The 12,771-nt window shown below is 50.1% G+C and overlaps 1 protein-coding gene across 2 annotated transcripts in view; it reads right to left on the reverse strand.

Annotated features, from left to right (window-relative positions):
- TCF7L1 (transcription factor 7 like 1) overlaps positions 1 to 12,771 on the reverse strand; it is a 150,434-nt gene that overhangs the window by 10,214 nt on the left and 127,449 nt on the right. For both annotated transcript variants that reach the window (XM_040623252.1, XM_040623251.1), the window contains exon 4: positions 8,764 to 8,847. In XM_040623252.1, the coding sequence (XP_040479186.1) occupies positions 8,764 to 8,847 (84 nt within the window). The remainder of the gene's footprint in view (positions 1 to 8,763; positions 8,848 to 12,771) is intronic.

A 12,771-nucleotide genomic window follows, 5' to 3' on the forward strand; every position in this document is an offset into this window, starting at 1 on the left:
CCTCGGTGGAAAACACCAGCACAGACGATGGGCACAGGCGAGGGCACGGGGTTCACTGAGCCCAGGAGCCGAGTCCAGATTTATCTGAAGAGCACCTCAGAGCCACCTCAGACCTGAATCCTTCTGCAGTCACGCAGACCCAACCCTTTTCCAGTTCAAGTGCTTCTCGAATGTTTTAGTCTGTCTTAGAGTTGGTCCAAGCCAAAGGTCTTTAAATTCCTTGCCCCCGAGGAAGCAATGCCTCGTCTCCCACCGTTCAGGACTTAAATTCAAGGTCCATGTAAAGCCAGCAGCTCACAGCTCCAACACAGCCAAAGAAGCCACCTCTCCACAAGGCCCCTCTCCTCCAGCTGCTTGTCTCAGGACCTTGCTGGAGGACTCCACAGAGCCTCCTGGTTCCTACTTTTCACACACTATTCTCTTTTCTTCCTGATCCTGATTTCAGAGATCAGAAGGATAAGGTTTTGTAGATCAGCAAAGATGAGACTCAGCTTTGTGGGACCACTCACGGAGCAGCCACAGATGCGCCAGCAGACTGCCCAGGGAAGACACTGAGAGCTCCTCTGCGTTGCCGACTGTATCTGATTTTATACATTTAAGAAATCTGTTCTATCTACATCCATCCGTCTGTTCACTGACGGAGGTGACCTTCTCTGTGGGGGCTGGAAGGGGACCTGTTTCCCCCAAGGCAGGGCTATCTGCTGAGAATATTCAACCGCCCAAGAAGGAGGATTTCCAAGGACTTGCTGGCTCCAGCTGCAATGTTGAGTGTGACTTGGGTTCTATCTGTGACAGATGATCAGTTAGGCCGGGGTGGAGTGGGGGAGTCTCCCTATTTTCTTGGTCATAGAACTTAATCAATAAAAAGTACCAGTTCTGCCGTGTTTTATTTGTTGGCTGGTTGGTTTGTGCTCTGAAGTAGTACTATTTTCAATCTAAGGATACTGCAGGAATCTTTTGAAACTACTTGTACATTTCCTTGTGGGTTATTTTAGTTAAAACTCAGTAATGTGTACACGCACGTAGCTGGGCTCAGGTGAACTGCAGAATGCTGAAAACCAACAAGCAGGTAAAGTCCCTGCCATTGATCTGCTCACATTCCTTACAGTAAAGATGAACTTCTTCCCACTGAGTTCAGATTAAGACATAAGCGGCAGTGTTTCCACCTCCCAACTCCAACCTCAACAGAACATCTGTGTCTGCACAGCTAGAGAACTTTCTCTGCATGTGTCCCATTGCAGGTCCTAGGAGATCCTTCCTACCCCTATACATCAGCATGTCACCAAAGTATTTCCGCCACCTAATGAGAGCTCATCAAGTGTTGGAAGAGAGATACTTTGTTCTCTGAGGTCTTCTCTTTGTTTTCCTCATTGGCCACAGTCTCTGGACTCCACTATTTTCTGGACACCTGTCTCTAAATTACCTCCACGTTTTTCTTAAAATTAGTAAAATACTCCAGAAGGAGATGGCCGGTTGGTAGTACAGAAAATAAGATTGGAAGATTTATATATAATAGAACCAGGGCCATACAGGAACCTAATTCAAGTTGGTGGGGGAAAAAAACCTTACTTCTCTCTCTGTTTGTATGTACACACACACACGCGCACACACACACACACACACACACACACACACACACACACCCCTTCCTAACAAATACTACTCGAAAGGCAAAACATATGCTCTTTGCCACTCTCATTGTATCTTACTAAGGAAAGGAAGTCTGAATGTATGTTTCCTATACAGAATTTTCCTCTACTGAGAGAAATGGAAATCCACACTTGTATTAATCAGAAAAATGTTTGTGGAGACTGTCTACACAGCAGGCACTGAGTTAGGCAGCCAAAGGGTTGGAGGCCAACCGAGCAGAGATGTAAAGAATCTTGGGCCTCTGTTCACATGGATGAACTGCTGAACTAACTGGTCCTACAGAAAACACTAATCACAACAATAAAAGCAACCAGATAAATTCCTTTCTTGTTTCACCACGGTGGCGGGGGCGGGGGCAGCAACAAGTACTTATGTTGTACCTACTATATGCCAGCCACTGCTCCGGGTCTTGTGAACGCACTAGAGACTCATCTATTTAAACACAAATACCGATTCTCATGGTACCTATGTTCTAATTGGAGAGATGGACAATAAGCAGAATTAAAAATAACGTATTAGATATTGAGAAATACTAAGGAGAAATACTAAGTCAGGGGCAAAGGGAGTGGGGGTTGTGACACAGGTTGAACAGGGAAAGCCTTGAGGAGAAAACAACTTTTGAATAAATCCCTGAAGGAAGTGGGGGGCAGGGCCGGCAGGCAGGTGGGGGAAGAGCATTTTGGCAGAAGGAACACCAGCGTGGTGGCTGTGAGATGGGCGATATGCTTGGCATGTCTGAGGAGCCAGCAGGAGGCCAGTGGACTGGAGCAGAGAGAAGAAAATGAGGACAGGAGGGTCTCTATTACCGTATGAACTGCCTTCTGAGCTTCTCATCAGTGGCAAGCCACAGAAGATAAAGACAAAGCCAGGCAATGGGTGAGAGAGAATGTTTAGGGAACTGGAAAGTGTTTCAGGTCCCTCTAAGCAGTGCCATATTTTTGAGGTCCTTGCAAACAAGCCTGCGCATGAAATTCTTGGGATAAATCCTTCCTTATCAAAACTCTCTCTGTCCCAGTGTTTGCTGGCACCGCAAATGGCAAAAGAAAACACTGATGTTACCTTGACTTTTGTTTCTTTGACACTGGCCCTTTTTTTCCTGCATAAATGCTTATAGGAAAAAAAACGCTTGAAACCCTCCCAATTCAAATCATTGCTGGGATGTGCACAGGGGTATGTCAATTTTCAGCGCCTTCCTAGAATTCGGGCGAGCTCTTCCAATCTATAAATTCGAGCGTTTGTTTTGAAAGCCCAGTTTCACTTCTTCCATTTATTGCCTTTTATCATTTTCGTCGGCTTGGTCTTCGTCAGGAGCACCATGTGTCCACTGGTGTTTTAGTTCTCCTCTACCCGTCGCTGTCTTTTCCATGAGGGTCATCAATGCGTGGACTGGCCCTGCCACTATGTCCCTTCTGCTCTACAGTAAGATTCATGAGCGGGAAGATGGGAGGAAGAATTCCCCAAAGCTAAATTCTCAGTAGCAGAAACTCACAAGGCGATGGAGGCAGGTAATCATGAAAGTTTGCTGAAAACAGGACACTTACGTGGCGTCAAAGCGTCTCCCCACAGAGAGCGCTTTTAGCTACAAGTGGAGAAAGAGCAACTTCGCAGTGGAAACACGGGGCAGACGCCGCCTTAACTGAGTGATTGACGCTGACGTCCCCGCGACGGGGACGAATGGACACCGTAGGCCTGCCCCCCAACGTGAGGCACTAGGAAGGACACGGCAGAAGTGTTCTGGCCAAAAACACCCGACCGGAGTCCAACGACGAGGAAACAAACACACCCAAATGGAGGGACGGTCTACAAAACAGCTGCTCTGTACGTCTCATAAAACATCAAGGTCGGGAAAGACAATGGCTGAGGAACTCTTCTGCTACAGCAAAGGAGACAAGGGACAAGACAAAGGAGACAAGGGACAAAGACAAGTAAATGCCACGTGCGATCCCGGATTGAGCTCCGGCCGGGGAGAAGCACACGGCCGTGATGGACACTATTAGGACCATTCGCCAAAATGTGAATATATACTGTGGGTTAGAGAGGAATATGAAATGTTCATGTTTTTATTTTGATAACTGTACTGTGGTCATTGTAAGATAATGTCTTCGTTCTGAGGAAATACATCCAGAGTATTCAGGGGTACAGGGGTACAATGTCTCCAACGTACTCTCAAATTGGTTTAAAAAAAACCCCATACATCTATGTAGATGTCTATACACACATATATGTACAGAGAGAGAGAGAGAGAGAGAGAAAGAGAGGGGGCAAAGCATAGGGCAAAATTTCTGAATCTGGATAAAGAGCATATGGGAGCTCCCTGTATTACTCTTGTAATTTTTCCGCAAGTTTAAAATTATGTGTGAGTAAAAAGTTAATCCCGTGTAATAAGAATTGAAATCAGTATTGGAGGCAGACCAGAGCAGCAGTGGGCTATGTGGTGAGTTTTGAAGTGTTTCGGGTCCACAGCCGGTGTACTATTGAGAAGATGGAGAAACTATGTGCAGTTTTAAAAGGGAAACCTCAAGAAATGTTTTAAATTGAGAACTGCCATGCTCAGCAAAGCCAGACTTCTCAGCTCAAAGGCAGAGAGCAGCAAGGTGGCCCTTCTTCAGACGGAGGGCTTCCAGGCACTGGCTTGGCAATGAGACATTGGATATGAGGCTCACCAAGTTGAGAGTGGTGTGATGTTTAACGGCAAAACGGGGTGTCTACTATCGAAAGGAAGCATCTGGGTCATCTTCTAGAAAGCACGTTGCAGGTGCGCGCACAAACACGCAGCCACAGAAGAGAATGAAGTGCTGTATCACGCCGCATGTGCAGGCTATGGGATTCCAGGGCCTTTTCTGTGCCCTCTGGCATCTGCCCAAGTGTTCCACAGCACAAGCCTCACCTTCATGGTTTCAAAAAAGACTTGGTTAAAAAGTCCCGTGTGAGAAGAGGGAACGGAGCAAGAGGGAGACAGGGATTTACGAGGGTGTCATCTTTCCCTGATGAGTTATTCTTCCGTTCGTTCAGAGGTTCCCGAGCACCTCCTCTGAGCTAGGCATTCTAACTGGTGCGGGCTAAACGTGCACGGAGCAGATGTGACTCCTCTCTTCGAGTTGGTTATCTTCTAGAAGTGCAGAGGTTTGTTTTGTGTGGCTGGGCACGCTGCTCCAGGGAGAGAGGCGGGAAGGACAGGGGCCAGGCTCATGGGGGCCACAGCGAGGGGTCTGGATAGCAGTCTACACTCCAGGAGATTACAGTGATCAGATATTACAAGTCGTTACATATAAAATATCACAGCTATTCCGTTTTTAGAGCTTGTTTTTAAAGCATAAAATCCAAGCAGTAATAACACTTAACTCCATCCCCACCCTGGCCCAGTTACGGCTTGTTTATACACATTTCCTTGACAGGCAGCTTTGACATGACTCACTAAGTCTCTGCCAAGTATGCGGGCTGTGTCCTTCATTTGCCCTTCTCCCAGCGCAAACCTCATCTTAAAATATTTTGCTTATGATTCTAAATGAAACCTCCTCATAGAGTGTTTTCGATTTTCTAATAAAAACGCCAGTGTCCACACCTCTGCCACTACCTCCGGAAACCTCCAAGTCCTGCTTACACCTCGTAAAGTGGGATCCTAGTAAAGTGGGATCGCCTCGAGCTCCTTCTTCCCGTGGGCCTCTGGGTTACAACGAGGGCAATGATTCTCCACTCTGGCTACCCCTTAGGATCTCCCGGGGAGCTTAAAGAACTAAGATCCCAACGCCATCCCCAGACCTATTAAACCGTCTCCTTGGCAGTGTGGACGTGAGATTCTATAGGCTCAGGACCCATTACCTTTGCGATCTGCCCACTTGAGCCGGCCCCTGGTGCGGGCCCCCCTCACCTCTCAGTCTGCTCATTAAACAACATTTTAATCGCTCTTCCCTTGTCTTAAAAAGAGCAGCAGTGGTGGTGGCGGCCACAGCAGTGAGCTGACGGTCATTGAGGGCTTACCTCGCGCCGGGCACAATTCTACAATCATCACAATGCACTGGCTCATTTGCACACAATTCTTGAGGTCAGGCCCTCTTCCGGTTCCCATTTTATAGACAAGGAAACCAAAGCAATGTGGGATGAAGTACTTTGGCTAACACTGCACCAATAGGAAGAGGCAGGGCTAGGATTCAAACCCACGGTGTTAACACCCTCCAACACACAGACGGTGCTCCCTGAGTGTGTCAGGCTTTGCTCCTACACACATGTATCTCGGAATCGGAATGAGATGCTCCAACTTGAAAACTGAGAATGGGGGTCTTCTCCCAATCTGTAACATTGCAAGTCAACGTCAAGGTGTCCCCCCATACATGTTTCTTAAGCATCTGAAGCCTGTTTCTTTTCTTTTCTTTTTTTTTGAAGATTTTATTTATTTGAGAGAGGGCAAAAGAGCATGAACGGGGGTGAGGGGCAGAGGGAGAGGGAGAAGCAGACTACCAGCTGAGCAGGGAGCCCAATGCGGGGCTCGATCCCAGGACCCTGGAATCATGACCTGAGCTGAAGGCAGACATGTAACCAACTGAGCCACCCAGGCGCCCCTCTGCTTTTTTTTTTTTTTTTTTTTTTAAGATTTTAAGTAATCTCTATACCCAACATGGGGCTCGAACTCACAACTCCAATATCACTAGTCACACGCTCCACTGACTGAACCATCCAGGTGCCCCTCTGTTTTTCTGTATTAGAATACACAGTGTGATAATATATAATTTACTAGAAAACGAGCCACTCTATTATCTACTAATGTGTCCACTGTTCAAGCTTCTCCACTCCGACAGAGTAAGGAGTCCCACTCCACCACCATGCTGAATTAGCGTTCTGCCATGGATGAACGTGTGCTTGGCTGTGGGTGCTACGTGCATGGACCCTTGTTGAGAGTTTAGGGATTTCATATTATCTTTAAGTCACTCACACGGGAGATAACAAGTGAGAATAGGTACCTTCATTTATTTAAGGTGAAGAGTCTAGAAAGAGATCGGAAGCTTAGAGAGGGCAAAGAACTGTTAGTGTGTCTGAGTATAGGCTCCTGGAGGAGTGAGAGGAGGAATCCAGGAGGCAGAGGGCTGGAAACACTGCCCGATGCCACCTGCGTTGAGAAAAAACGCTGCCGACCTGAGCCAGGCTGCAGGGGGATCGGCGGAACAAAGGATGATGGGACGGAGGTGGGAGACCAGCTCTTGTGGGAGAAGCTGGTGGTGAACCCCGCAAGGCAAATAAGATAATGCTCGCAGGAGGAGGAGGGCTGGACACAGGGGTTTTGTTTTATTTTTCAGAGATGGATGGCTCTGGGCAACAGAAAGGACGGGAAGCTCAACGAGTACCCGTGCTAGTTTGAAAGGGAACGCACTTCCTCTAAAGTGGATGGAGATTTTAGACAATATGCAGGAGACAGAAGGTAGAGGGAGGGGAGGAGGGAGGGCCCTGCATCTCGGGGTCCGCCGGAGTGGGCTGGGGATGCCTCAGGATGGGTGGGGGGTGAGCGAAGACTTGAAACTTGAAACAGCTGTGCCATGAGGGGACAGGCCAGGTTTGTGGAAGGTTGGATGCAGGATGCCATGTCCTCCACCGCGACTGACCACTAGAGGGCATCGGGAGCCTGCGCTCCGCCATCCCAAGTGGGACTCTGCGGGACCAGAGACACCACCCTGTCCTATTCCTGGGGCTGCTCAGGCCTTGGTGAGCAGCCGGGCAGCTTCTCAGGGGCAGCCTGCTCCGGACAGCTGGCTGCTCAATGGTCTCCTAGGGATGGCTGGAAACAGCTCTCCCCACTTGTCTCGCCCGTGGATGGCAGGGCCAATCACCTGAGAACTACACACGACGTACTTTATAAACTTCCAAGGGCTCTGCCTCTGTAAGCTGTTCTCACGATTACTGCAAATCATATGGGCTCACTGAGGCTTTATTTACCTTCTACGTATATCTTTTTCCTCCTCAACTAGACTCTAAGCTTTTAATGAAAAAGGGCTGTCAGGGTATCTTAAAATGTCCTGCATGAGATGAAATAATGTGTCTGGGATTTACTTTAAAACAACCCAGTGTAGTAGGAGGGGGAGTATGGATAAAGGGAACAGGTGAAATTTTCCATAACAATGTTTTTTTGATTTATTTTTTTAAAAGATTTTATTTATTTATTTGAGAGAGAGAGCAAGGGAGCGCAAGCAGGGGGGAACGACAGTGGGAGAGGGAGAAGCAGACTCCCCACTGAGCAGGGAGTCTGACACAGGGCTCGATCCCAGGACCCCGGGATCATGACCTGAGCCGAAGACAGAGGCTTAACTGACTGAGCCACCCAGGCGCCACATAACAACATTTTAAACAACACCAGCTTTTCCCGGGTCTCCTTGTCTGTAAAGTGCGTAGGTCATGCCAGTGGGTTTCCTTCTAGGTACATTCTCTACGATTCTGAGGCTCACGTACAGTACGTAAGACCAGTGTGTGGGGCTTAAGGCTAGGGTTGCCCAAGCTCCTAAGAAAAGTCCTGGAATGCAACGTCCCAGGACCATCTCTTCTGGATGTCAGTTCCCTACAAGCCCTGAGGAGGCGAGACATGCTTGGACCCCATCGCTCCACCTCCCAGGACCATCCAGATCTTCCTTTGGGGCCTGAGCTGCCGCAGGGCATGGCACAAAGGCCTTAGCTGCCCTGCTGGGGTTTTTGTTTGCACGTGTTTTAATTAATTCCTTCCTATCACATCCTGTACAAAAGAGCCTCTTCAGCTGTCGTTGCCTGCAGCTATGAGAAGTGGCAAGGCAGAAGGAGCTCCAGCAGAGCAAAAGGACACCACCGCCGCCCAGGTGGAGGGGGCAGAGGGATTCTGCAGGCGGCGGGAAGGACGAGGGCTGCCAGGCAGGGTCGGGGCCGGCCTTTCTAATCACACAACATCCCAGCTGGTATGTGTGCGTGTGCTGAGGAAGAGGTGTGGAAGAGCACACAGGTAACACTGCTAGCCCCTGACTGCTCAGCCTTTCACCTGAGGCACGTACGCCCGAAGCAACGCCGCCAGACTCCACCAGCTTCGGGAAGGCGGAGGCCACGCCAGGGCATGGGCTGAGGTGAGTGAGAGTATCCCCCTGGCACTTGAAGGGGAGAGAGACTTACCAAGTGTGCTGGGGACGGTGACCTGGTGTCCTTGACTGTGGCGCTGGAGGGGACATCGAGGAGGGGCCATTTCATCTGCAGGTACTGCACAGGGGACAGCAAACACAAGGCAGCTGGTGAGATGAGGTCTCGCGAGCACCCCAAGCAAGCAGAGGAGGAGCTCTGAGTTAGGCTACTGTTGGTTCACTACACCTGCACGAGCTCCTTCCCGGTCAGCGTCCAAACGATCATCTCCAGGGAGAGCATCTGCTTCCAGTCACCACTGCCACCACCAGCTCCCTCCGCCATGTTGTGGGGGACACGCACAACAGCACAACCAACCAAAGTGCCCAAAGAATAGATCACTGAGGGTCAAGCTCTGCCTGTTCTAGTCATGGGACAAGCAGGGCTCACCAAGGGACCAAGGGCTCCCAAGATGGTCATCTTGCCCCATTCATTCCCATCGCTTACAGCATCACACACAATACTCCCTCAGACATGGCCTCCAGGAGTATCTGGGGAATGAGTGAATAAAAACCATCTGCCTGACACTCGAAGGGTCATGGGTAATATCCATCCATACTCAACAATGCTGACTTAACTTCTAGAGTTTCTTGACCCTGAAAAGATTATCCAGTATCTTACCCTGTACTACTGCAGAAAATCCAAATCCAACAGTAATCCCCCCCCCCCCAACCTCTTTCTTTAAACAAAAAGCCTCTCTTCAAACCTGGGATGGCAGTCTTTGGCAAGGGCCTGGAAGAGGATGAGCACGGAGGAAAGGAGGGGACCTGGCTGAGCCCGCCTGGGGTCCGGAGTCAAATGCTCATGGGTTCAGGGTCTCACTCTGCCAGTGTAGGCTGTGCAACCCTGGACAAGTGTCTTAACAACTCTGAGCCTTGGTTTCTTCATCTTTAAGGCAAGGCTAGGTCCATAATTTTACTGGCTGTTAGAAGGATTAGGGACAATATCAAGTACGGAACACAACGCTTCCCACGTGGGAGACATTTGATAAACGGCAGCTATCATTTCCATAAGCAAACCATTAGTCTTCGCCAGGGGCAAAAGCACACATGTTGTCTTAGTGTCAACACTGATACGCTGCTTCTGGGCAACGGACCAGCTATGCAGCCTCTTCACAGAATTCTTGAGGTTACTTTGAAAGTTACACCTCCAATAAGAAATGCTGGCTCCAGGAAGACTTTTATAGAGAGACAGAGGTAAGTCTCTGAGTTATCCCTTGCTCTGGTTATTCAAGTCCAGGGAAAAAGAAATCATGATTTGGCCTTGAGCTAGGGGCCCAGGATTGGATAAGTAGGATGGGCGGTACCCCTTCGCTCTTCATCACCCACAAACATGGACTGAGAGGGCAGGGTCTGGGCTTTCAAAACAAGGTCCACAGGCAAGGATAATAACCCTAGGGCACATCTACAAAGGGCCAGTGGGTTGCACAGACAGCAGGTGGGATACGCCAAGCAGGCCTGGTTGTGGGAGGCTTGGGAAGTGGGAACAAAAGGGGGGAGTTGAGAGGCCCTACAAATACGGACAATCTCCACTCCAGGCCCTCTGGTACATGCCTCTTCCTCCCTCCCCGCTGCCATATTGAGTGCCATTCTGTCCCTGCGTTCTGCTGACCCTTCCCACCCCCACCCATCTCTTTCCCTACCCAGAGCCTACACTTTCTAGATGAACTAACTGGAATTTCAGTGCCTTTGGCAAGTTAAAAGGACTAGACAAATACTGGAACCATTAGTTAAAACTCATTTCCTCCATGAATAACATCCGTGCCATGCGGGTTCCAAAGCATTTTCCTTCTTTCTTTCTTTCTTTCTTTCTTTCTTTCTTTCTTTCTTTCCTTCTTTCTTTCTTCCTCTTTCTTTTTTTTTTAAGATTTTATTTATTTATTTGAGAGAGAGAGCACACACACGAGCACAAGTGGGGCGAGTGGTGGGAAGCAGAGGAAGAGGGCGAAGCAGACTCCCTGCTGAGCAGGAAGCCTGACTCGGGGCTCCATCCCAGGACCCTGAGATCATGACCTGAGCCGAAGGCAGATACTTAACCGACTGAGCCACCCGGGTGCTCCCCAAAACATTTTCACACACGTAAACCGGTTTCATCTTCCCAACAACCCTGCTGTTACAAGTAGGGGTGACTGTCCCAAATTCTCAGAGGCACTCATGGAAGTAAACACAGGGTGAGCCACTAGCCCAACTTTATGAGGGGAGCTGCAGCTGAGGTCCCTCGACTTCAAACCCCACACTGTTCACTGCCACCCGAGTCAGAACACTTTCCGTAGCATCACCTTCTTGAAACCGCACCCCTACCCCAGCCTTTTCTGTGCTCAGACGGGTTTTCCTCTCTCCATTCTGCCTCGCACACCTCAAAGCTGCATGAATACAGACACATCAGTGTCCTCCCGCAGGGATGTTTCCCCAGCGGTAACAACCTGAGCATTTCTGCCGATTCTCTGAAGGTGACCTACGGTCACAAGTATCACGTGCTGAAGAGGTGTCCCAAATCCACCCCAACGTGAAACACAGTAGAAGGGTTCCTGACACCCACCACCTCTCCCAGCATCTGGGTTCCTAGCTGGAGTCCTAAAGGCACCCGCTGAACTCTCCTCATTCTTGCTGGCTTACCAGGGAGGTTCTCCGATCACATAGGAATCCGTCTGAATCCTGGTTTGGGAGACAACACTGTCAGCTGACCTCTTGGGCTGTGAGGCAGGGCAGGCTCGTAGGAGCCGACCCAGGGTTTGTCACCCCTGGCACTGCCGGCACTTGGGGCCGGACGCGGTGGGAGCCGTCCCGTGCCCTGCAGAGTGGAGTAGCTCCCCCGGCCTCTCCCAGCTAAACGCCAGCAGCCCCCAGTCTCCTGCCCGTTTGCGATCACCAAAACCGTCTCCCGACTGCCGAGCGTCTCCCGGCGTGGCAGACTGTCGCTCAGGGAGCATCCCTGCGCTAGGGCTGAGGAGGTACCTCGTCCACTCGAGCTGCCTGGGCGTCTGCCTCCGTACCGGGCTCTCCAGGTACACACGTGCACAGACACGTGCACGCTCAGCAGCAGACGCTACTGGTTTCGGCTGTCCCTCACGCGCTCCGTGTCCTCCTACCCACTGCCTGGAATTCCAGTGGGTGGAAGAGACCGCACGGTCCCCTCTGCTCTGCAGGGTTCCCTCTCCCTTCATGACTTTAACTGAGACCTGGACGCTTCGAAGTGGATGAAGATCTTTGGCTTTATCTACCACCGAAGCCTGGCCCCATAGACAGTGGTCAGACAGGTGGGGAGAGCGGTTCTGGGCACAGCTGACATCTGGCCCAGGACCCTTCCTGTCCTAGCCAATCTGGGGGGTGTGGGTGTGCATGTGCGTGAGTAAGGATTCATTCTGGGGATGGGGAAATGGAGGATTGTCCCTAGCCCCTTTCTACTTTTCCTGCCTTTTTAAGATTTTGAAACAAGTGATGAAAGGGGGTGGGGGTAGGGGAAGACCTATAAAAAGACATTGGAGCCCACTGTAGCTTAGCTATCAAATGCCTTTGAATTGCAATTCTGAAGAAAGGAGCATTCAAAGGGGACAGCTGAGCTTCCCAGAACCATCACTCGGGGCAGCAGGAGCCAGCAGCACCCCTATAATCCTCTCCCACCTCAGCACCAGAAACGTGGAGGTGAGGCTAGTCAGGCCTAACCCAATGTTTAGTAGCAATAAAACTCTCTTTGGCTGCACTTCTCATCGGAAGCCAGCCCCACAAATCACTCTGGGGCCAATCAGTTATTGGTGAGAGCTTGTCCTTAGGGATTAAGAGAGGTGTGGCTGAGCCTAGATTCTCTGCATGGTAACGGCACCTGGGCAAATTAAAAATGCTGGTTTCTCCAAGCCTAGTCTAGGTTCCATCTGGCTGGCCACAACTGGCTCCTGACCAGTGTGTCACGCTCAGGCCGCAGCACAGTGAAGACAGCCCGGCTAACTCCCTGCCGGGGATGCTCTTCGGAGTTTAAAACACGGAACCTGGGTGGTGGCATCAAGGCAAC

The sequence above is a fragment of the Ursus maritimus genome, unplaced genomic scaffold (assembly GCF_017311325.1).
Source record: "Ursus maritimus isolate PB19 unplaced genomic scaffold, ASM1731132v1 scaffold_6, whole genome shotgun sequence".
Lineage (NCBI taxonomy): Eukaryota > Metazoa > Chordata > Mammalia > Carnivora > Ursidae > Ursus > Ursus maritimus.